Source organism: Hemitrygon akajei, chromosome 26, assembly GCF_048418815.1.
Source record: "Hemitrygon akajei chromosome 26, sHemAka1.3, whole genome shotgun sequence".
Taxonomy (NCBI): Eukaryota; Metazoa; Chordata; class Chondrichthyes; order Myliobatiformes; family Dasyatidae; genus Hemitrygon; species Hemitrygon akajei.
The window spans coordinates 53,808,921-53,834,095 of NC_133149.1; the positions used below are offsets into that span (position 1 = coordinate 53,808,921).

The 25,175-nt window shown below is 51.0% G+C and overlaps 1 protein-coding gene across 1 annotated transcript in view; it reads right to left on the reverse strand.

The window, feature by feature from the left end:
- cadm1a (cell adhesion molecule 1a) overlaps positions 1-18,866 on the reverse strand; it is a 450,797-nt gene extending 431,931 nt beyond the window's left edge. The window contains exons 1-2 of the mRNA XM_073029526.1: positions 18,730-18,866; positions 17,838-17,998 (exon numbers count right to left, since the gene is read on the reverse strand). Of these exons, the coding sequence (XP_072885627.1) occupies positions 17,838-17,998; positions 18,730-18,866 (298 nt within the window). The remainder of the gene's footprint in view (positions 1-17,837; positions 17,999-18,729) is intronic.
- Positions 18,867-25,175: the final 6,309 nt, after the last annotated feature.

Here is a 25,175-nt window from a genome sequence, read left to right on the forward strand (position 1 = left end):
CCCTCTGGTCCTAGTCTCCCCCACTATAGGAAACATCCTCTCCACATCCACTCTATCTGTGTCCTCTTGTCCTAGTCTCCCCCACTATAGGAAACATCCTCTCCACATCCACTCTATCTGTGTCCTCTGGTCCTAGACTCCCCCACTATAGGAATCATCCTCTCCACATCCACTCTATCTGTGTCCTCTGGTCCTAGACTCCCCCACTATAGGAAACGTCCTCTACACATCCACTCTATCTGTGTCCTCTGGTCCTAGACTCCCCCACTATAGGAATCATCCTCTCCACATCCACTCTATCTGTGTCCTCTGGTCCTAGACTCCCCCACTATAGGAATCATCCTCTCCACATCCACTCTATCTGTGTCCTCTGGTCCTAGACTCCCCCACTATAGGAAACGTCCTCTACACATCCACTCTATCTGTGTCCTCTGGTCCTAGACTCCCCCACTATAGGAAACATCCTCTCCACATCCACTCTATCTGTGCCCTCTGGTCCTAGACTCTCCCACAATAGGAAACATCCTCTCCACATCCACTCTATCTGTGTCCTCTGGTCCTAGACTCCCCCACTATAGGAAACATCCTCTCCACACCCACTCTATCTGTGTCCTCTGGTCCTAGACTCCCCCACTATAGGAAACGTACTCTCCACACCCACTCTATCTGTGTCCTCTGGTCCTAGACTCCCCCACTATAGGAAACATCCTCTCCACAGCCACTCTATCTGTGTCCTCTGGTCCTAGACTCTCCCACTATAGGAAACATCCTCTCCACATCCACTCTATCTGTGTCCTCTGGTCGTAGACTCACTCACTATAGGAGACATCCTCTCCACATCCGCTCTATCTGTGTCGTCTGGTCCTAGACTCTCCCACTATAGGAAACATCCTCTCCACACCCACTCTATCTGTATCCTCTGGTCCTAGACTCACTCACTATAGGAGACATCCTCTCCACATCCACTCTATCTGTGTCCTCTGGTCCTAGACTCACCCACTATAGGAAACATCCTCTCCACATCCACTCTACTGAGGCCCTACCACCTTCGAGGTCACCCTTCATTCTTCTGAATGAGCAGAGGCCCAGAGACATCGAACGCTCCTCGTCTGACAAGCCTTTCAATCCCAAAATCATTCTCACGAACTTCCTTTGAACCCTCTCCGGTCTCAACATGTCCTTCCTTAATTGCAGGGCCCAAAACTGCTCTCAATAGTCCAAGTGAGGCCCACTTGATGAACCGTCAGACTCCTTACAGACAGCGGCGGGAATCGCACCCCAAGCCGTGATCGCTGGTCACTGTCTTGGCATGGCACTACGAGACAGGGTACCGCTAACGTGCGGGGGCTGTCTACGTAATTGGCAGGGCGGCCAATTGCGAATCATCATCATTATGCGCCGTGACGTATGACATCATCATGTGCCCCGCCGTGGGCGGCCACGGTCGTATCATGGCCAACATTGCTCTTGGCAAATCTTCCTACCGAAGTGTTTTGCCATTCGCCGGCTACCATGCAGTGTGTGTTGTTACAAGACGGGTGACCCTCTCCAGCCATTATCACTACCCCTTTTGGAGATTGCCCACCTGGCGCCACGTCTTGTGATCCGCACCGGCTGCTCGTACGACCGTCCCAGGGCTTCCCGTGATCCTGATCGGGGGGCTAAGCAGGTGCTGCACCTCGCCCCGGGGGTGACCTGCAGGCTAGCGGAGGGAAGAAGCGCCTTGGGTAGGGACGTATCTCCACCCCCGAGCCTCAACAATTACAGCGGACATTTTAATTAAAACTGAAACAGCTGCCCTTTGATGCTTGCTTAGCCAGCTGAACTTTGACCTACGGCGTAAATGAAACCAGGAACGCAGGAAAGGCCGGCCGTGTTTCAAAATACGGTTCCTGATGAAACTACCGAGTGTACAGTCGGCCCTCCTTATCCGCGGATTCAACCAACCGCGGATCGGGAAAACCCGGAAGTTCTCTCTCCACCACTCATCGTTTGAGCGTGTACAGACTATTTTTTCTTGTCATTATTCCCTAAACAATACAGTATGACAACTATTTACATAGCATTTACATTGTATTAAGTATTATAATAGTCGGTGCAGGAGTAGGCCATTCGGCCCTTCTAGCCAGCACCGCCATTCACTGTGATCATGGCTGATCATCCACAATCAGTAACCCCCGTTCCTGCCCTCTCCCCATATCCCTTGACCTCGCTATCTATAAGAGCTCTATCTAACTATCTTTTGAAAGCATCCAGAGACTTGGCCTAGACTAAATAATCTAGAGATGACTTAAAAGTACAGGCAGTCCCCAGGTTATGAACGAGTTCCGTTCCTGAGTCCGTCTTTAAGTCGGATTTGAAGTCGGAACAGGTATATCCGGTATTATTTAGCGTCAGTTAGTCAAACGTTTTTCTTGGTATATAGTATATATTTTACCTTTCTATGCATATAAAACACTTAAGAAACATACGTATTCCAATAATTAAACCACTGCGTTGCTTAGTAATAATTGTAGCTTTCATCGGGGCAGGGCCTTTCACATGCTCCTTTAAAATTGTTCCGATCGTTGACCGACTGTAGCCTAACGCTTTTCCAATGACCGATGGCGTTTCACCTCTTTCCGGTCGCTTTATTACTTCCACTTTATTTTCAATCGCGATCGTGACTATTTTCATGAACAGAAACACTGCGGATTCAGAGCTACGTCGCCGGGTCCTAAGGTCCACCGCACTGGGAAATAGGGGACCTGAGCACCATTCAGGATCCTCTCCCCCCCCCCCCCCCCTCACCACCACCTCCCGGGACGTGCCCTCTTCTCGCTGCTACCGTCGGGAAGGAGGTACAGAAGCCCGAAGGCACACGTTCAGCGGGTTCGCGCCGAGCGCCGGCTGATCCAGCCCGAACCGCGACGTCTACGGAGGGGAAGCAGAGCAACCTGAGCCCGAACGTGGAGAAGAGAAAGGAAACCGTCGTGGACTTCAGGGGAGTGCAGGTGAACTATCCCCCCCACCCCGCGAATAGATGGCTCCCCCGTAGAGAGAGTGAAGCGGAACAAGTCCCCAGGAGTTCGCGGGCGACCTCACCTGGTCCCTTAATATCACCTCCCAGAGCAAGAAGGCACATCGGCGCCTCCTCTCCCCGAGGAGATTGAGGCGAGCAAGGCTCCCGCCCCCCCCCCCCACCTCGTATCTCAACCGCGTTTCACCGCAGCGTCGCCCGAGGGTGTCCTGACCAGCTGCCTCTCCGTCTGGGATGGGAGCAGTCGGGCAGAAGTCCCCACGAAGGACTGCGAGAACTGCCGAGGGGATCGTAGGGGCCTCCCTGCCGTTCACCGGGGGCATTTATCAGGAGCGCTGCGCACGCGGGGGGCCCTGAGTGCATCATCCAGGATCCCTCCCGTCCATCCACCGGGGGCATTTATCAGGAGCGCTGCGCACGCGGGGGGCCCTGAGTGCATCATCCAGGATCCCTCCCGTCCATCCACCGGGGGCATTTATCAGGAGCGCTGCGCACGCGGGGGGCCCTGAGTGCATCATCCAGGATCCCTCCCGTCCATCCACCGGGGGCATTTATCAGGAGCGCTGCGCACGCGGGGGGGGGCCCTGAGTGCATCAACCAGGATCCCTCCCGTCCATCCATCCGGCGTCCTCTTTGACTTTCTACCGTCGGGCTGGAGACTCCGGCGCACAAAGACAAGAGCGGCCGGGAGGGGGAAAACAGCTTCTTTTGCCCCAGGCCGCGAGGCTTCTGAGCTCCCGGCCGCACCGCGTTCGAAGCGCCGCCAGTTAATGCGTCCCGTAGCCGGCAATATTTACTATCAATGCACTACTCTGCTTCGACATCTTGGTTCGAAGAGATGTGGCCTTGTTTCTATATACGTGATTACATGTAACAACAATGAACTTTGCTTGATTTTGCCAGCCGATTTCCAAATGGAAGTTAAATCCACGACCACTAGCCCACCACTTCCTCATTTCTGTATTTTCTTTGCTCTGCTTATTTCAACTTACAAGCATTTAATACACAAACATATATGCTTACAGTAACTCAGTTTTCTCTCAATATATATTTATCATGCCTTTCATTACACTGCCGCAGTAAAGTTAACAAATTTCACAACGTAGGCCAGCGATATTAAACCTGAGTCTCATCGGTTAGTTATTTATTACTATTTCCCTTTGATTTCACCGTGAATGCCTTTAGGGAAAACGAATCTTAGGTCTGCGTACGATTACATATACGTACTCTTGATAATAAATTTAACTGACTCACGTATTTGTGCGATAACTTCCGCGCCTCCCAGCAACCCCCAAATTCAATCCTGGCACGGGACGATTTACGACGACCAATTAAGCTACAGACCGGTACGGTGGGTGGAAACCGGAGCACCCCGAGGAAACGCAGCCAGTCACGGGGGTGGGGGGTGGGAGGGAGACTGTCCAGACTCCTCACAGGCGGCGGGAATCGAACCCGGGTCTGCCGGCACCGTAACCCGTTGTGCTGACCGCCACGCCACCAGTTAAGAGCGCACCGATTCGCTCCGAGCCGGCGCACCTGCAAGTTCCGGGGCTGGCGCGCGGTGCCGACGGCGGGGAAGCCGCGCCGGGGATCTTCCCCGGGCTGGGCTTCCGAGGCCCCGCCGAGCCGATTAAAGGCGGGAACCCAGCGAGCAGCAAGGGCATGAGGAGGATCGTGCGTGGCCGCGCGTGTAGTTCCGGCTGCTGGGCACGTTGAAGTGTTCTCCCCCACCCCCCACCCCACCCATCCAACAACGCCACGACAATTCAGCACGGCGTTTCGAATCGCAGGAGCCCCCAGGAAGTAACCGGTCACAGGGCAACAGGGTCATTTCCTGCGGTTCTCCAGATCAAAGCCTGGAGCAGCCTGGTGAATCATGGATCAGGAGAGCGGTGAACGTCCTCTTGACGTAGCGCGGTAGGCTCGTCCAAAGATCAACGGGAAGCCAGAACGGTTGAGCTGAAATCTGAGGAGCCAATAGAGCGAGGGGGCTCCCCACCCCCCAGTCTCTGAGAGCCAGTTAAAGGCACCCGGGGCACCAGTGCTCAATACAAGAGGACGTGGCTTTAAGGTAAGGGGTAGGAAGTTCAAGGGGGATATTAGTGGAAGATTTCAGAGAGACATTGATAGGATGCAGAAGTGGGCTGAGAAGTGGCAGATGGAGTTCAACCCGGAGAAGTGTGAGGTGGTACACTTTGGAAGGACAAACTCCAAGGCAGAGTACAAAGTAAATGGCAGAATACTTGGTAGTGTGGAGGAGCAGAGGGATCTGGGGGTACATGTCCACAGATACCCTGAAAGTTGCCTCACAGCTAGATAGGGTAGTTAATAAAGCTTATCGAGTGTTAGCTTTCATAAGTCGAGGGATAGAGTTTAAGAGACGCGATGTAATGATGCAGCTCTATAAAACTCTGGTTAGGTCACACTTGGAGTACTGTGTCTAGTTCTGGTCGCCTCGCTATAGGAAGGATGTGGAAGCATTGGAAAGGGTACAGAGGAGATTTACCAGGATGCTGCCTGGTTTAGAGAGTATGGATTATGATCAGATTAAGGGAGCTAGGGCTTTACTCTCTGGAGAGAAGGAGGATGAGAGGAGACATGATAGAGGTGTACAAGATATTAGAGGAATAGACAGAGTGGATAGCCAGCGCCTCTTCCCCAGGGCACCACTGCTCAGTACAAGAGGACATGGCTTTAAGGTAAGGGGAGGGAAGTTCAAGGGGGATATTAGAGGAAGGTTTTTCACTCAGAGAGTGGTCGGTGTGTGGAATGCACTGCCTGAGTCAGTGGTGGAGGCAGATACACTAGTGAAGTTTAAGAGACTACTGGACAGGTATATGGAGGAATTTAAGGTGGAGGGTTATATGGGAGGCAGGGTTTATGGGTCGGCACTACATTGTGGGCCGAAGGGCCTGTACTGTGCTGTACTGTTCTGTGTTCTATAAGATTGACACAATATCATGAGGCAGGGAGGCTACACTGTGCGGAAACATTCTGCGATCTACGAATCAGAGGCGTCTTAATGAACACCGTTAAGTTCAACTGCCATTCTCACGTCTTAACCACGTTTGCTCTCAAAGCGTATCCTGCTGTTAAGGTGGTGGGTTTGGGACTTAACGATATAAATGCAAATAAACTTTCCCGTGTGATATTTCAAAATGTCTCGCTTCTGCGCGGAGAGCAACTCCCTGGACACTTTCACAGCTTCAGAAACCTTTATCCGAGAGAAACATCTGTTCTAATGGCGGAGAAGATCCACGCACACACACACACACGCCACTTTATTAGGAAGGCCCGCCCGTTAATGCAAATCGGCCAATCACACGGCAGCAACCCAGCGCTTAAAAGCACGCGGACACGGTCAAGAGGCTCAGCTGTCGTTCAGACCAAACATCGGGATGGGTGGAGGGGAAGACGTGCACTTGAGGTGACTCAGATGGTGCGTGCCGGAGGGAGGTGGCTTTGAGTATGCCAGACACTGCTGGCCTCCTGGGATTTTCATGCACACAAGCAGTCTCTAAGTGCAGGGTTTCCCCAATGCCTTTTTACGCCGCCGGGCCCCCCACGCCATTAACCGGGGGGGGGTCCGGGGGCCCCAGCCTGGGAGCTCCTGCTCTAAAACAGAACGGTGCAAATCAAAAAAACAAGAAGCACAAATCATCCAGTGAGCGTCAGTAATCTGTGGGCGAAAGCCGCTTGCTTAGCGAGAGAGGTCAGAGTTGAATGGTCAGCCTGGGTCAGGCCCTGTTAAGTTGCGGTCCTGCAGGCTGTGGGCAAGACTGTGGACCCTGGGTACGAACAGCTGAGGTCACCTCACCCCGCCAAAGCCTGCATGACCAGCAACCAAAGCAGTTCCGAAGCGGTTGCCCGGGCCTGCCATTTCACTCAGACCTCGCGATGGCCGAAATGAACGGCTACGCTGGAAGCGGCCGTCCGCCTTCCTGGCGCAGAGTCCAACGACGGTTTCCAATTAATTACGCTCCGTGACAACCCTCTCACTGGGAGGGGGGGGGGGGGGGGGAATTTTAAGAAGTTGAAATTAGAACTTTTGCACGACCGGTAAATTAAACAGAGATGAGGCCAAAGCCGAGGTTCCCCGTAACTCGCATCGACGTGTGTCAAAACTTGCGCACAGATTCCAACAAATCCTCGAGGCATGACAGAAAATAGAATTTCAATAAAGTGGCTTGACATTTCTGCGAGAAAGCAAAGCTCAACTCGAAAGGTTTATCAACTCAGACAGGCTAAACACCAAGCATTGTGTACTTTCCTGTGGTCCCTGATTATCAAAATTAAAGAGAGCGGACATGACAGGGATTTAGAAACCTCACCCAGCACCGGAACTGTAAGCGGGTTTATAAAGATGAGAAAATCTGCAGACGCTGGAAATCCAGGGCGACGCACACAAAATGCTGGAGCCTCTCCAGTGTTCATTCCTCTGCCGGACCCTGCTGAGTTCCTGCAGGTGTGTGTGTGTGTGTGTGTGTGTGTGTGTGTGTGTGTGTGTGTGTGTGTGTGTGTGTGTGTGTGTGTGTGTGTGTGTGTGTGTGTGTGTGTGTGTGTGTGTGTGTGTGATGTGTGTGCGTGTGTGTGTGTGTTGCTCTGGATTTCCAGCATCTGCAGAATCTTTTGTGTTTATTCCTCTCCATAGACGCTGCCTGACCTGCTGAGTTCCTCCAGCAGTGTGTGTGTGAGTGTGTGTGTGTGTGTGTGTGTGTGTGTGTGTGTGTGTGTGTGTGTGTGTGTGTGTGTGTGTGTGTGTGTGTGTGTGTGTGTGTTGCTCTGGATTTCCAGCGTCTGCAGAATCTCTTGTGTTTATTCCTCTCCATAGATGCTGCCTGACCTGCTGAGTTCCCCCAGCGTTGTGTGTGTGTGTGTGTGTGTGTTGCTCTGGATTTCCAGCACCTGCAGAATCTCTTCTGTTTAAGACTACTGAATTGTTGGCTCAGCACAGCATAGTGGGCTGAAGGGCCTGTTCCTGGGCTGTACAGTCCGATGTTCTAAGCGTTACTTTGCCCACAGTATTTCAGTCTCAGGAACGCTCTACTGCAATCCGCTACGACACATTCCTCTGCAGAATGCTTCTGGGATATTTTTCCGAGATGCAGCGCGGTAACAGACCCAGCGACCCCAGTGACACCCATGGGTGCCGATTAACCCCTCTAACCCGTACATCTTTGGAAGGCGGGAGGAACCCAGAGCACCCGGAGGAGACACGCACGTTCGCCGGTGGGGAGAGAACGTACGGGCTCCTTATAGGCGGCGGTGGGAATTGAACCCAGGGTCTCCGGCGCTGTAAATCCACGTGCTAGCCGCTAGGCTACCATTCCGCCCCAGGGCGATGGTGACCCATAAAACGCTGAATGCTACACTCTGACTTACAGAGCAGAATCCCACCCCAACCCCTCCCCCTTTCACTTGCCATTGGTCAGATGCACCAGGGCGCTACGGGAACGTCGCGACTGGCGTGACTCCGTCACGGCTTGGGGCTGTTACAGCTCACGCACTGACACACAAACACTCACATAAACACAGACATACACACTCACACTCACACACACACAGACACAGACACACACACACACACACACTGACACACACACACAAACACACACACACACTGACACACACACACTCACATAAACACACACACTGACACACACATACACACACACACTCACACACACACAGACACACACACACACACACTGACACACACTCACATAAACACACACACACACAGACACACACACACACACACTGACACACACTCACATAAACACACACACACACAGACACACACATACACACACTGACAGACACATACACACTCACACTCACACACACACACAGACACAGACACAGACACACACACACACACACTCACACACACACACACACACACACACACACACACACACACACACACACACACACACACACACAGTGTGGTGCAGCGGTTAGCACAATGCCATTCCACTTCAGGGCTTCGAAGTTGAGTGTTCAATCCCAGCATCCTCTGTAAGGATTTAGTACCCCCCCCCCCGCCCCCCCGGTGGCATGCCCTCGCTTCCCTCCGAGTGACCAGGATTCCCTCTCACAGTCCAAAGACGAACCAGTTAGGAGGTTAATCGGTCTCTGCCAATTGTCCCGCGATTAGGCCGGGGTTAAATCGGTGAACTGCTGGGTGGCCGGTTCTGAACGGTACCTCCAGGTTAAACAGAGACTTATTTATCAAATTAAGCACATATTTATCCAAAGACGTGCAGGTGAACGGGGAACTGCTCCCACGGACTGCTGATCTGCCTGAAACTCGGAGAAAATAGGACTGATGGCCCCTCTCTCCGTAACAGTGTTCCTGCACCCCAGGAATGTAATGGAACTGGTTCCCAGGGCTGCAGAGTTACTGCTGATCAGTGGTTATATTTGATGGACTAGCTGCGGTCCCTGATCATCCAGCTTGCAGTCGTCGTACAAGGGCAGGAGGATGCAGATAAACTGTCAGGTTATGAAAGGATTGTCTCCCCCCCACCCCACCCACCTCAGAACCCCCGAACGGCGAAGCTTGCAGATTGCCAGCCCCGCTCCTCGAGTCGAATCACGCGGTCCTCACTCATTCATCATATGCGGAGAGCTGCCATAAATCTACGCAGCCCTGTAATTAAGCCTCTGTGAGCAGCTGTGAACGTCGCGTTCCCCGGTGAATGAATCGAGAGGTCACGGCAGTGACTCACCTGAGGAAAGGGGGGCAGGGGAGCAGAGGGGGGGGGGGGGGGGGAGGCGATCGTTTCAGGGCCGGCCGCTCGAAAGACAGGAACTCCGGAGGAACGTTGTTTCGTTTGACGGTATACTTTATGTGTTGTGTGTGTGAGTTATATGTACTGTGTTGTGCACCTTGGTCCGGAGGAACGTTGTTTCGTTTGACGGTATACTTTATGTGTTGTGTGTGTGAGTTATATGTACTGTGTTGTGCACCTTGGTCCGGAGGAACGTTGTTTCGTTTGACGGTATACTTTATGTGTTGTGTGTGTGAGTTATATGTACTGTGTTGTGCACCTTGGTCCGGAGGAACGTTGTTTCGTTTGACGGTATACTTTATGTGTTGTGTGTGTGAGTTATATGTACTGTGTTGTGCACCTTGGTCCGGAGGAACGTTGTTTCGTTTGACGGTATACTTTATGTGTTGTGTGTGTGAGTTATATGTACTGTGTTGTGCACCTTGGTCCGGAGGAACGTTGTTTCGTTTGACGGTATACTTTATGTGTTGTGTGTGTGAGTTATATGTACTGTGTTGTGCACCTTGGTCCGGAGGAACGTTGTTTCGTTTGACGGTATACTTTATGTGTTGTGTGTGTGAGTTATATGTACTGTGTTGTGCACCTTGGTCCGGAGGAACGTTGTTTCGTTTGACGGTATACTTTATGTGTTGTGTGTGTGTGTGAGTTATATGTACTGTGTTGTGCACCTGGGTCCGGAGGAACGTTGTTTCGTTTGACGGTATACTTTATGTGTTGTGTGTGTGTGTGTGAGTTATATGTACTGTGTTGTGCACCTGGGTCCGGAGGAACGTTGTTTCGTTTGACGGTATACTTTATGTGTTGTGTGTGTGTGAGTTATATGTACTGTGTTGTGCACCTTGGTCCGGAGGAACGTTGTTTCGTTTGACGGTATACTTTATGTGTTGTGTGTGTGTGAGTTATATGTACTGTGTTGTGCACCTTGGTCCGGAGGAACGTTGTTCCGTTTGACGGTATACTTTATGTGTTGTGTGTGTGTGAGTTATATGTACTGTGTTGTGCACCTTGGTCCGGAGGAACGTTGTTTCGTTTGACGGTATACTTTATGTGCTGTGTGTGTGAGTTATATGTACTGTGTTGTGCACCTTGGTCCGGAGGAACGTTGTTTCGTTTGACGGTATACTTTATGTGTTGTGTGTGTGTGTGAGTTATATGTACTGTGTTGTGCACCTGGGTCCGGAGGAACGTTGTTTCGTTTGACGGTATACTTTATGTGTTGTGTGTGTGTGTGTGAGTTATATGTACTGTGTTGTGCACCTGGGTCCGGAGGAACGTTGTTTCGTTTGACGGTATACTTTATGCGTTGTGTGTGTGTGAGTTATATGTACTGTGTTGTGCACCTTGGTCCGGAGGAACGTTGTTTCGTTTGACGGTATACTTTATGTGTTGTGTGTGTGTGAGTTATATGTACTGTGTTGTGCACCTTGGTCCGGAGGAACGTTGTTCCGTTTGACGGTATACTTTATGTGTTGTGTGTGTGTGAGTTATATGTACTGTGTTGTGCACCTTGGTCCGGAGGAACGTTGTTTCGTTTGACGGTATACTTTATGTGTTGTGTGAGTGTGTGTGAGTTATATGTACTGTGTTGTGCACCTTGGTCCGGAGGAAGGTTGTTTCGTTTGACGGTATACTTTATGTGTTGTGTGTGTGTGAGAGTTATATGTACTGTGTTGTGCACCTTGGTCCGGAGGAACGTTGTTTCGTTTGACGGTATACTTTATGTGTTGTGTGAGTGTGTGTGAGTTATATGTACTGTGTTGTGCACCTTGGTCCGGAGGAAGGTTGTTTCGTTTGACGGTATACTTTATGTGTTGTGTGTGTGTGAGTTATATGTACTGTGTTGTGCACCTTGGTCCGGAGGAACGTTGTTCTGTTTGACGGTATACTTTATGTGTTGTGTGTGTGTGAGTTATATGTACTGTGTTGTGCACCTTGGTCCGGAGGAACGTTGTTTCGTTTGACGGTATACTTTATGTGTTGTGTGTGTGTGAGTTATATGTACTGTGTTGTGCACCTTGGTCCGGAGGAACATTGTCTCGTTTGACGGTATACTTTATGTGTTGTGTGTGTGAGTTATATGTACTGTGTTGTGCACCTTGGTCCGGAGGAACGTTGTTCTGTTTGACGGTATACTTTATGTGTTATGTGTGTGTGAGAGTTATATGTACTGTGTTGTGCACCTTGGTCCGGAGGAACGTTGTTCTGTTTGACGGTATACTTTATGTGTTATGTGTGTGTGAGTTATATGTACTGTGTTGTGCACCTTGGTCCGGAGGAACGTTGTTTCGTTTGACGGTATACTTTATGTGTTATGTGTGTGTGAGTTATATGTACTGTGTTGTGCACCTTGGTCCGGAGGAATGTTGTTCTGTTTGACGGTATACTTTATGTGTTATGTGTGTGTGAGTTATATGTACTGTGTTGTGCACCTTGGTCCGGAGGAATGTTGTTCTGTTTGACGGTATACTTTATGTGTTATGTGTGTGTGAGTTATATGTACTGTGTTGTGCACCTTGGTCCGGAGGAACGTTGTTCTGTTTGACGGTATACGTTATGTGTTGTGTGTGTGTGTGTGTGAGTTATATGTACTGTGTTGTGCACCTTGGTCCGGAGGAATGTTGTTCTGTTTGACGGTATACTTTATGTGTTATGTGTGTGTGAGTTATATGTACTGTGTTGTGCACCTTGGTCCGGAGGAACGTTGTTCTGTTTGACGGTATACTTTATGTGTTATGTGTGTGTGAGTTATATGTACTGTGTTGTGCACCTTGGTCCGGAGGAACGTTGTTTCGTTTCACGGTATACTTTATGTGTTGTGTGTGTGAGTTATATGTACTGTGTTGTGCACCTTGGTCCGGAGGAATGTTGTTCTGTTTAACGGTATACTTTATGTGTTATGTGTGTGTGAGTTATATGTACTGTGTTGTGCACCTTGGTCCGGAGGAATGTTGTTCTGTTTGACGGTATACTTTATGTGTTATGTGTGTGTGAGTTATATGTACTGTGTTGTGCACCTTGGTCCGGAGGAACGTTGTTTCGTTTGACGGTATACTTTATGTGTTATGTGTGTGTGTTATATGTACTGTGTTGTGCACCTTGGTCCGGAGGAATGTTGTTCTGTTTGACGGTATACTTTATGTGTTATGTGTGTGTGAGTTATATGTACTGTGTTGTGCACCTTGGTCCGGAGGAATGTTGTTCTGTTTGACGGTATACTTTATGTGTTATGTGTGTGTGAGATATATGTACTGTGTTGTGCACCTTGGTCCGGAGGAACGTTGTTCTGTTTGACGGTATACTTTATGTGTTATGTGTGTGTGAGTTATATGTACTGTGTTGTGCACCTTGGTCCGGAGGAACGTTGTTTCGTTTGACGGTATACTTTATGTGTTGTGTGTGTGAGTGTGAGTTATATGTACTGTGTTGTGCACCTTGGTCCGGAGGAACGTTGTTTCGTTTGACGGTATACTTTATGTGTTGTGTGTGTGTGAGTTATATGTACTGTGTTGTGCACCTTGGTCCGGAGGAACGTTGTTTCGTTTGACGGTATACTTTATGTGTTGTGTGTGTGTGAGTTATATGTACTGTGTTGTGCACCTTGGTCCGGAGGAACGTTGTTTCGTTTGACGGTATACTTTATGTGTTGTGTGTGTGAGTTATATGTACTGTGTTGTGCACCTTGGTCCGGAGGAACGTTGTTCCGTTTGATGGTATACTTTATGTGTTGTGTGTGTGAGTTATATGTACTGTGTTGTGCACCTTGGTCTGGAGGAACGTTGTTTCGTTTGACGGTATACTTTATGTGTTGTGTGTGTGTGAGTTATATGTACTGTGTTGTGCACCTTGGTCCGGAGGAACGTTGTTTCGTTTGACGGTATACTTTATGTGTTGTGTGTGTGTGAGTTATATGTACTGTGTTGTGCACCTTGGTCTGGAGGAACGTTGTTTCGTTTGACGGTATACTTTATGTGTTGTGTGTGTGTGAGTTATATGTACTGTGTTGTGCACCTTGGTCTGGAGGAACGTTGTTTCGTTTGACGGTATACTTTATGTGTTGTGTGTGTGTGAGTTATATGTACTGTGTTGTGCACCTTGGTCCGGAGGAACGTTGTTTCGTTTGACGGTATACTTTATGTGTTGTGTGTGTGTGAGTTATATGTACTGTGTTGTGCACCTTGGTCCGGAGGAACGTTGTTTCGTTTGACGGTATACTTTATGTGTTGTGTGTGTGTGAGTTATATGTACTGTGTTGTGCACCTTGGTCCGGAGGAACGTTGTTTCGTTTGACGGTATACTTTATGTGTTGTGTGTGTGAGTTATATGTACTGTGTTGTGCACCTTGGTCCGGAGGAACGTTGTTCCGTTTGATGGTATACTTTATGTGTTGTGTGTGTGAGTTATATGTACTGTGTTGTGCACCTTGGTCTGGAGGAACGTTGTTTCGTTTGACGGTATACTTTATGTGTTGTGTGTGTGAGTTATATGTACTGTGTTGTGCACCTTGGTCCGGAGGAACGTTGTTCTGTTTGACGGTATACTTTATGTGTTGTGTGTGTGTGTGAGTTATATGTACTGTGTTGTGCACCTTGGTCCGGAGGAACGTTGTTCCGTTTGACGGTATACTTTATGTGTTATGTGTGTGTGAGTTATATGTACTGTGTTGTGCACCTTGGTCTGGAGGAACGTTGTTTCGTTTGACGGTATACTTTATGTGTTGTGTGTGTGTGAGTTATATGTACTGTGTTGTGCACCTTGGTCCGGAGGAACGTTGTTCTGTTTGACGGTATACTTTATGTGTTATGTGTGTGTGAGTTATATGTACTGTGTTGTGCACCTTGGTCTGGAGGAACGTTGTTTCGTTTGACGGTATACTTTATGTGCTGTGTGTGTGAGTTATATGTACTGTGTTGTGCACCTTGGTCCGGAGGAACGTTGTTTCGTTTGACGGTATACTTTATGTGTTGTGTGTGTGAGTTATATGTACTGTGTTGTGCACCTTGGTCCGGAGGAACGTTGTTTCGTTTGACGGTATACTTTATGTGTTGTGTGTGTGTGAGTTATATGTACTGTGTTGTGCACCTTGGTCCGGAGGAACGTTGTTCCGTTTGACGGTATACTTTATGTGTTGTGTGTGTGTGAGTTATATGTACTGTGTTGTGCACCTTGGTCCGGAGGAACGTTGTTCCGTTTGACGGTATACTTTATGTGTTGTGTGTGTGTGAGTTATATGTACTGTGTTGTGCACCTTGGTCCGGAGGAACGTTGTTTCGTTTGACGGTATACTTTATGTGCTGTGTGTGTATGTGTGAGTTATATGTACTGTGTTGTGCACCTTGGTCCGGAGGAACGTTGTTCCGTTTGACGGTATACTTTATGTGTTGTGTGTGTGAGTTATATGTACTGTGTTGTGCACCTGGGTCCGGAGGAACGTTGTTTCGTTTGACGGTATACTTTATGTGTTGTGTGTGTGAGTTATATGTACTGTGTTGTGCACCTTGGTCCGGAGGAACATTGTTTCGTTTGACGGTATACTTTATGTGCTGTGTGTGTGTGAGTTATATGTACTGTATTGTGCACCTTGGTCCGGAGGAACGTTGTTTCGTTTGACGGTATACTTTATGTGTTGTGTGTGTGAGTTATATGTACTGTGTTGTGCACCTGGGTCCGGAGGAACGTTGTTTCATTTGACGGTATACTTTATGTGTTATGTGTGTGTGAGTTATATGCACTGTGTTGTGCACCTTGGTCCGGAGGAACGTTGTTTCATTAGGTGGTAACAGCCAATCTAACCAGCCAATCAGGTGGCAGCAACTCAGTGTATAAAAGCACGCAGACACGGTCACAAGGCTCAGTTGTTGTTCAGACCAAACCTCAGAATGGGGGGGGAAGAAAGGTGATGTAAGTGACTTTGATGGTAGATCGATTGTTGGCGCCAGACGGCGCGTTTTGAGAATCTCAAGAAACTGGCGATCTCCTGAGGTTTTTTGTGCACGACAGTCTCTGGAGATTACCGAGAACGGTGCAAGAGCCAAAATTAATTCAGTGACCAGCAGTTCTGTGGGGCGGAAACCCCCTCTTAATGAGGGGGGGTCAGAGGAGAATGGCCAGACCGGTTCCAGCCGACAGGAAGGCGACAGTAACTCGAATAACCGCACGTCACAACAACAGCGGCGTGCGGCAGAGCACCTCCGAACGGACACCGCATCGGACCTTCATGTGGGTTAAAAAAAAAAGAAATCACACCGCCCCACCTTCGAGCACGTCCGCCTGAAACGTTGCCGAAGAAAAGCAGCCTCCGCCACGCAGAGAACCCCACCACCCGCGGACCACGCTGCCGTCGGAGAGGCAGAAACGAGAGCCACCAGCTTGCAGGGCGGTTACCACCCCTCAGCCATCGGGCTCCTGAACAAGAGTGGATAACTTCGCTCATCCATCGAGATATCCGCACAACCGAGGGTTCTTTACCTTGCCAGCTCATTCTCTCGATACTTATTACTGCCTATTGATTCATATTTGCGTTTGTACGCAACTTCCCTCGGGATCAATAAAGTACGTCTGTCTGTCTGCTGTCCGTTGATCCTGCCTACAGTCACTGCTCTACGGATTTGCTGAGTTTGCCCACAGGACAAAGAATCTCAGGGTTGTACGTGGTGACATGTACGTCCGCCGATAATAAACTTTGAACCTTTGAACTTTTTCACACGGGCGTAAGAGCAGGAGCTCCTAGTGAAGCTCTGCGGCGGGCGGCCCAGTGGTTAGGATGTCGGACTGGCGATCCGAAGGTCGTGGGTTCGAGCCCCGGCCGAGGTGGCGGGTTGTGTCCTTGAGCGAGGCACTTAACCACACACATCGCTCCGGTCCGCCCGGCTGAAAATGGGTACTGGGATGGGCGATAAATGCTGGCGACACCCCGTGAACGGGTAAATTTTTTAAAAACTTGAAGAGGACGGGCAGGTGCTGTCACATGTCTGGTGGAGCAGTTTCCACTGAATTCTGCCATTATAAACCCTGTACTCCATCTTTAAGTTTGACCTTCCAAAGTGAACCACTCGTTTCCGGGCTGAACTCCACCTGTCAGCTCCCCAGCCCAGCTCTGCCCCCTGCCGGGGAGGGTGGGGGGAGTCCCAGAGCAGATCCCCGCGGAACGACCGTCGCCAACCAGCTAGGTTACGCCCCATTGACCACCACCATCTGCTTTCTCTAAGTAAATTCCGAGCAAAACACACAGACACACATAATGCTGGAGGAACTCGGCAGGTCAGGCAGCGTCTATGGAGAGGAATAAACACAAGAGATTCTGCAGATGCTGGAAATCCAGAGCAACACACACACACACACACACACACACACACACACACACACACACACACACACACACACACACACACTCACACACACACACACACTCACACACACACAATGCTGGAGGAACTCAGCAGGTCAGGCAGCGTCTATGGAGAGGAATAAACACAAGAGATTCTGCAGATGCTGGAAATCCAGAGCAACACACACACACACACACACACACACACACACACACACACACACACACACACACACACACACACACGCACACACACACACACACACACACACACAATGCTGGAGGAACTCAGCAGGTCAGGCAGCGTCAAGTCCGCCTAAACCACGGCCCCTCCCTCTGCTGGTCCATGGCGCTTTCTCCCCCCTTCCCCCCCCCCCGCCAACAGTCCTGAAAGCACGTCACTCTTCTCCGATCGTTAGAAAGTACACCATTTCCCTCGCCGTCTACAAGTGCTCATTAGAAAGGGCAGTCATGTTGACAACACTATCTGACAGCTGTAGAGAGAAAAAAAAACCCAAGGAACAGTAATGATCAAACGCGCTGACATAACTCCCTGATCTAATCACAAACGACACTCCATTTCATCTCGCTCAGTTCGGGAACAAGGGCTGACGCATTGAAAGCCCCCCCCCACCGGAAGCAAAAGCTCCGTCTCCCTCTTCGGCAGGGGATTAGACCGGCCCCGTACTCTGCTCACCCAGAACACCCTCCAAGGCCCGTTGGCCCAAGAAAACCTGCTGCCCCTCCGGTGTTGCAGGAACATCAGAGATTTCCCACTCCCTCGGTAAAATACCCTCCTTCAATGCCCTCGACGGCTGCCGACTCTTCTGCCCCCACTGTAGGAGGCATAGTGGGCTCCTCCACACACAACGTCCACACAGAAACATAGAAAACCTACAGCACCATACAGGCCCTTCGGCCCACAAAGATGTGCCAAACATGTCCTTCCCTTAGAAATCACTAGGCTTACCCAGAGCCCTCTATTTTTCTAAACTCCATGTTAAAAGACCCTATCATATCTGCCTCTACCACCGTTGCCGGCAGCCCATTCCACGCACTCAGCACTCTCACAAAAACTTACCCCCGACATCTCCTCTGTATCTACTTCCAAGCCCTCTCGTGTTCGCCATTTCAGACCTGGACTATCTGACTATCCACACGATCAATGCCTCTCATCATCTTGTACACCTCCGTCAGGTCACCTCTCATCCTCCGTCGCTCCAAGGAGAAAAGGCCGAGTTCACTCAACCTATTCTCATAAGGAATGCTCCCCAATCCAGGCAACATCCTTGTAAATCTCCTCTGCACCCTTTCTATGGTTTCCACATCCTTCCTGTAGTGAGGCGACCAGAACTGAGCACAGTACTCCAAGTGGGGTCTGACCAGGGTCCTATACAGCTGCAACATTACCTCTCGGCTCCTAAATTCAATCCCACGATTGATGAAGGCCAATGCACCGTACGCCTTCTTAACCGTCGCCGGACGGGGAGATCGGGAAGAGCCGGGAATCGGAACAATCTGGGCCAAGGCAGGTTGGAACCCCCCCGCCCCCCCCCATCACAGGCAACTTCTCTCTCCCTGCGGCCCACCCTCCAGGGTGCCCGGCGGGGTTTCCAGCGGCTAAATCTAGATTATCGACGGCCCCGAAGTTTGCCGGCTCCCCCCGGGCCCCACAGCAGGACGGAAGGGTAAGGGGTCCCCAAGACTCCTGGCCGTCGGTGCTCATGATGGGGCCCCTGCTGGGCCCCGGGGACAGGCTCAGAAATGGAAACTGCTGACCCCCCCCCCTCCCACCCCCATCCCTTCGAAAAGACCGGAACTGTGAAGGACCTGGCCATTTTACGTACCCCCCCCCCCCAGACACACGGGGTTCGGGAAGGTGGGGAGAATTCAAACGGCTAGTGTCGCACCTCCGTAGGTCAAACGCGAGGAGACGGCTGCCGCAGAGGGAAAAAAAAAGAAATTTCATGACGTAGGTGAGTGATTATAAACCTGTTTCTGATCGAGGACTGAGTGTGGGGGGGTGGTGTGCAGGGAGAGGGGGGCAGTCATGGTTGGGAAAAGAGGAACGGGAATGGGGAGACATTCTGTAGTGATCGATAAACTGGTTGCACGGAATCGAGTGACCTCTTGCCTGGTGTCTCAGGGCTGGGTGTCTGCACCCCCAACCCCCCCCCCCCACCCCCCGCGGCGCTCCACCCTCGCCGTTCCCCGACGTCCTCGGCCCCTGGTCCGATCGACGGACTCGCCCCCCCTCCTGACAAACGCAGTCCTGCGCGCAGCGGTCCCGGGGGACGCTCGCTGGCGCGTGCCTGATGTAATTTAGTTTACTGTCCCTCTACCCGCGGATGAGGATCCCCCAAGAACTCTGAAGTCGGGGTGACTCGGAACCTACCCTGCCTTCTGTGGTTCCTGTCATGTAACTGTCATGTAACACCATGGTCCCGAAAAACGTCGTCTCGTTCTCACTGTGTACTGTACCAGCAGTTATGGTCGAAATGACAATAAAAAGTGACTTGACTTGACTATCCCCCTCGTAATTTTAAATACCTCTATCAAGTCTCCCCCTCAACCTTCTACGCTCCAAAGAATAAAGACCTAACTTGTTCAACCTTTCTCTGTAACTTAGGTGCTGAAACCCAGGTAACATTCTAGTAAATCTTCTCTGTACTCTCTCTATTTTGTTGACGTCTTTCCTATAATTCGGTGACCAGAACTGTACACAATACTCCAAATTCGGCCTCACCAATGCCTGGTACAATTTTAACATTACATCCCAACTCCTATAATCAATGCTCTGATTTATAAAGGCCAGCATACCAAAAGCTTTCTTCACCACCCAATCCACATGAGATTCCACCTTCAGGGAACTATGCGCCATTATTCCTAGATCACTCTGTTCTACTGCATTCCTCAATGCCCTACCATTTAACCATGTATGTCCTATTTTGATTAGTCCTACCAAAATGCAGCACCTCACGCTCAGATGTGGGGGTGGGGAATCAAAATCAGTGCGTGGGCAGAGCAGGTGGTTAGGAAGTTAGGAGTGTGGAAGATGGCAAGTTTGTGGAGTTGGGGTGGGGGGGTGGGGGGGACAAACCCGGCTACGTAGAACAGCACAGGAACAGGCCCTTCGGCCCAACGCGTCTGTGCTGACTGATGGTCGAAACGACGATAAAAAGTGACTTGGCTTGACTTCCGGAGGGGGGCCGGCGGGATGGTTGCGACGAGGGCCGCCGAGTCTAGAGCACCTCCGAGCATCGCGCAGGGTTTAAACGCGAGTTTAACGAACACACGCCTAGTCACAGAGCCACACGACGCTACGTCACACAAACAGGTTCTTCGACCCACCCGGTCTGCTCGGCCTGGGCGGGGAACAGAGAGAGAAGAGGAGGATGTGGTTTTTTTTTCAGTTAGGAGGTGGCGGGTCTGCGGAATGCACGGCTCGCGGAGCCCAAGTCGTCGGGTACGTTTAACGTGGAGGTTGATGGGCCTGGAAGAGGTTCGCGAACCCCGCCGGAGGGAAGAGCGGGAGATCTCCCGGTGGCCTCCCGTCTGCTCCCACCCCCGCTCCGACGTGTCAGCGCGCGGCCGCCTCCGCCGTGCCGATCCGGTGGGAGGAGCAGCGCCTTGCGTTCCGTCCGGGTGCCCTCCAGCCCGAACGTCGATCGCTCAAACTTCCGTTAACTCCGCCTCCCCCCCCATTCCCGTTTCCCTCTCACACCTTGTCCCCTCACCTGCCCGTCACTCCTCTCCCTCTTCTTCCTTCCACAGCGTCCCGTCCTCTCCAGCAACATTCCCCCCCTTCTCCAGCCCTCTACCTCTTTCACGACTCAACTTCCCAGCTCTTCACTTCACCCTCTTCTCACACCCAAGAGCTCGCGAATGGTTCAATATTCGCGCGCGCACTCCTCCTGCACAGAGCCGAGCACTCGCGTCCCGCAAAGGTTTCCTCTTTGTTTGAAGCCCAGACCAAACCAACGTCAAACATATCAAAACACAAACTCTATGAGCACCCGATGAAGGGTCTCGGCCTGTTTATTTACTTCCGTAGATTAAATTAAATTCATTTCACGTTTGACCGTCCTTCGGCCATACATATACAGGTCCCCCCCCGGCTATCCGAAGGTAGAGCGTTCCTACGAAACCGTTTGTGACCCGAAATGTCGGAAAGCGAAGAAGCAATCACCGTTAATTTATATGGGAAAAATATTTGAGGGTTCCCAGACCCAAAAAATAACCCACCAAATCATGCCAAATAACACATAAAACCTAAAATAACAGTAACACATACTAAAAGCAGGAATGATATGATAAATACACAGCCTATATCAATTAGAAATATTGTATGTACGGTGTAGTTTCACTTATCAAAATCGGGAAGACAGTGAGCCAAAATCGATTTGGAGGGGAAAATATTGGCACGTACATGCACGCGCACACAACTGCCCGCACAGGGCTTCACGGTCAATGTAGTCTTTCTCGGGGTAAACGCACGTATAAAGCGGGCGTTTTTTTTTTCCATTAAAGCTAAAATCCTCTTCGGTTAGCGAAATCGGGTACTAACGTAGGTCTTTCGTGACAGTGACCTGTCGCAAAGCCAACGCTCGAGAAACGGGGGCCAGCTGTACAGAGCCGAACGAGGCGGCGTTACGCCGGGACCAAAGTACAAAACGCAATACCGACAGGCGCGCGCCGCACCGAGCGCACACCAGACTGCAAGTCCATAAGAAGTAGGGGCAAAAATCAGGCCATTTGGCCCATCGGGTCTGCTCCTCCATTTCGTCACGGCTGATCTAATTTTTCTCTCGGCCCCAGTCTCCTGCCTTCTCCCCGCATCCCTTCACGCCCTGAGCAATCAAGGATCTATCAAACCCTGGTTTAAATACGCTCAATCACCTGGCCTCCCTTGGCAAAGAATTCCGCAGATTTACCGCTCTCTGGCCGAAGAAATTTCTCCTCATCTCCATCCCAGAAGGACACCCCTCTGTTCTAAGGCTGCCTCCTCTAGTCTTAAGACTCCCCCCCCCCCCCCCACCACGGGGAAACAGCCTCTCCACATCCACTCCATCGGGGCCTTTCAATGTGTGTTAGGTTTCAATGAAGCCACTCCGCTTCAATCCCAGCGAACACAGGCCCAGAGCCGTCAAACGCTCCTCGGACGACAGGCCACTCAATCCCGGAATCAGTTTTTCCGTGAACCCCCCCCCCCCTTCTCATCCCCTCTTAGATGAGAGGCCCGGCACTGCTCACAGTTCTCCAGGCGAGGTCTCGCCAGCGCTTTACAAAGCCTCCTTAAGATATCAGTAGAAACACCACAGAGATCTGCGGCCGGCCGCGGTACAGCCCGCCTTCTGGCGAGCGGACACTGGGGGGCAGCACCGACTCCGGCCTGGGGCGCCGCACGACCCTGCCCGCGGTGGAGATGCGGACCGATCTGCCGACTTCGAGCGCGAAGCTCTGCACTGTGTGTCAGCTCATTAGTATTCTCCGCCAGTTCCCTCCCTCCTGACAGGGATGGAGAACAAAAGGTCTCACCCACTCCAGGAACTTTATCAAGTGTATAATTGCAATCACGAATTTTTTTCTCTCTCTCTCTTTTGAATTCGGCGTCGAGTTAAAACTCCAACTGACCTGCAACTGTCAGGGACGGCGCCTGCAAGAACTCGCCGCTGACAGCCTTACAGTATCGGAGTACGCTATTTTCCTCGACTGAGGAGAGGATTTGATTTGTGCGGGGGAGGAGGGGGGGGGTGGTTTGAAATATCGAGGCAAATCTCCGCCTTGCAAACTATTAACCTCAGTGAACCCACCGCACGTAATTAAGCCGGATCAAACGCAAGTCCGACGGAACCTGGCAGCCTGGAAAAGAGGAGTCGGTGAACCGCGCACGCCACATTCCCAGGCGGGGCTCGGTAGCAGTTTCCTCCGAGGTGCCAGGCAAGGCGACTGCAGGGGGCAAACGCTCTCCGACAGGGCTTCAGACTCAACGGCCGAAGCCTTGAGCTGTGGGAATGTATACAGGAAACGGTGTCGATGAGGTTGGAAGGGGACAGAGGAGATTCACGAGGACGCTGCCGGGACAGGACAGATTGAATGGGTTAGCACTTCATTCCTTGGCAGAGAGGTGATCTGACAGGGGTACACACAACCATGAGCGGTTTAGCTATGGCAAATGCAAGCAGGATTTTATTTTTCCCCCCCGCTGAGGTTGGGTGCGACTACAACCAGAGGTCAGGGGTTGAAGGGTGACAGGCGAAAAGTTTAAGGGGGGGGGGGAGACTTCTTCGCTCAGGGAGGGCGGTGAGAGCGTGGGACGAGCTGCCGGCAGGAATGGCGAAAGATATTTCCGACTTCAGCGCTTAAGAGAAGTTTGGACGGGAGGGCTGAGGCCCAGGTGTGGGTCGATGGGACTGGGCCGTTTCAGCGGTCCAGAACGGACTAGATGGCCCGAAGAGCCTGTCCCTGCGCTGTGGTTTCCTACGGCTCTAATGAAAGGGTTAACATACAAGCAGCGCTTGACAGCTCCAGGCCTGTACTCACCGGAGTTTAGAGGAACGATGGGGGGGCTCGGGGAAACGGGCAGGAAGTGATTATCGACATGGTGAAACATAGAGTGGATGTGGAGAGGGTGTTTCCTATAGTGGGGGAGTCTAGGACCAGAGGACACAGATAGAGTGGATGTGGAGAGGGTGTTTCCTATAGTGGGGGAGTCTAGGACCAGAGGGCACAGATAGAGTGGATGTGGAGAGGATGTTTCCTATTGTGGGGGTGTCTAGGACCAGAGGACACAGATAGAGTGGATGTGGAGAGGATGTTTCCTATAGTGGGGGAGTCTGGGACCAGAGGGCACAGATAGAGTGGATGTGGAGAGGATGTTTCCTATAGTGGGGAAGTCTGGGACCAGAGGGCACAGCCTTAAAGTTGAGGGATGTCCATTTAGCACAGGGATGAGAAGATGATTCTTTAGCTGGGGGGGTTGGGGTAAATCTGTGGAATTCATTGCCACAGGCCAAGTCATTTAAAGCAAAGGTTGATGTGTTCTTGATTAGCAAGGATGTCAAAGATGATGGGGAGAAGGCAGGAGAATGGGGTGGAGAGGGGAAATAAATCAGTCATGATGGGATAGCAGAGCAGACTCGATGGGCCGAATGGCTGCACCCCACTCCTATGCCTTATGGTTTTTATAGTTTTCATAGAAGCATAAAAACAAAGAAAACCTGCAACACAATACAGGCCCTTTGGCCCACAATGCTGTGCTGAACATGTACTTACTTTAGAAATTACCTCGGGTTACCCATAGCCCTCTATTTTTCTGAGCTCCTTGAACCTATCCAGGACTCTCTTAAAAGATCTTAAAAGACCCTATCGTATCCGCCTCCACCACCGTCGCCGGCAGCCCATTCCACACACTCACCACTCTCTGAGTGAAAAACTTACCCCTGACATCTCCTCTGTACCTACTCCCCAGCACCTTAAACCTGCGCCCTCTTGTGGCAACCATTTCAGCCCTAGGGAAAAAGCCTCTGACTATCCGCACGATCAATGCCTCTCATCATCTTGTACACCTCTATCAGGTCACCTCTCATCCTCAGTCGCTCCAAGGGGAAAAGGCCGAGTTCACTCAACCTAGTTTATTACGCTTTAGCAATAGTACAGTGGCGGAATAAACCCTTCCATTGTTTTTAAGAACCCGTCTCGGAGAACCCCTCGCCAACCCACTTCACTGACACCACATTTTCCATCTCCTGTCGAGGCCAGTGACAATGCCAGACCCTGTTCTCGTACAAACACGTGCTGGCGTTCAACACATCAGCCGTGGCTCTCCGAACACATCAGGAGGCAAGGATTCTAAACCCATTCGATTAGGAGGCCCCGGAGCCAACATTCTGGCTGGCCGACTGGCTGAAGGCGGTGTTGGCAACTGCGGAAGAAAATACCCGGAGCTGACACTGTATTGAGCAAGGAAGGGTTAATGATCTTCCAATGTAAAATCTGCGACTAACTCTGCAGCCGACAATGTGCCTTTCAGTCA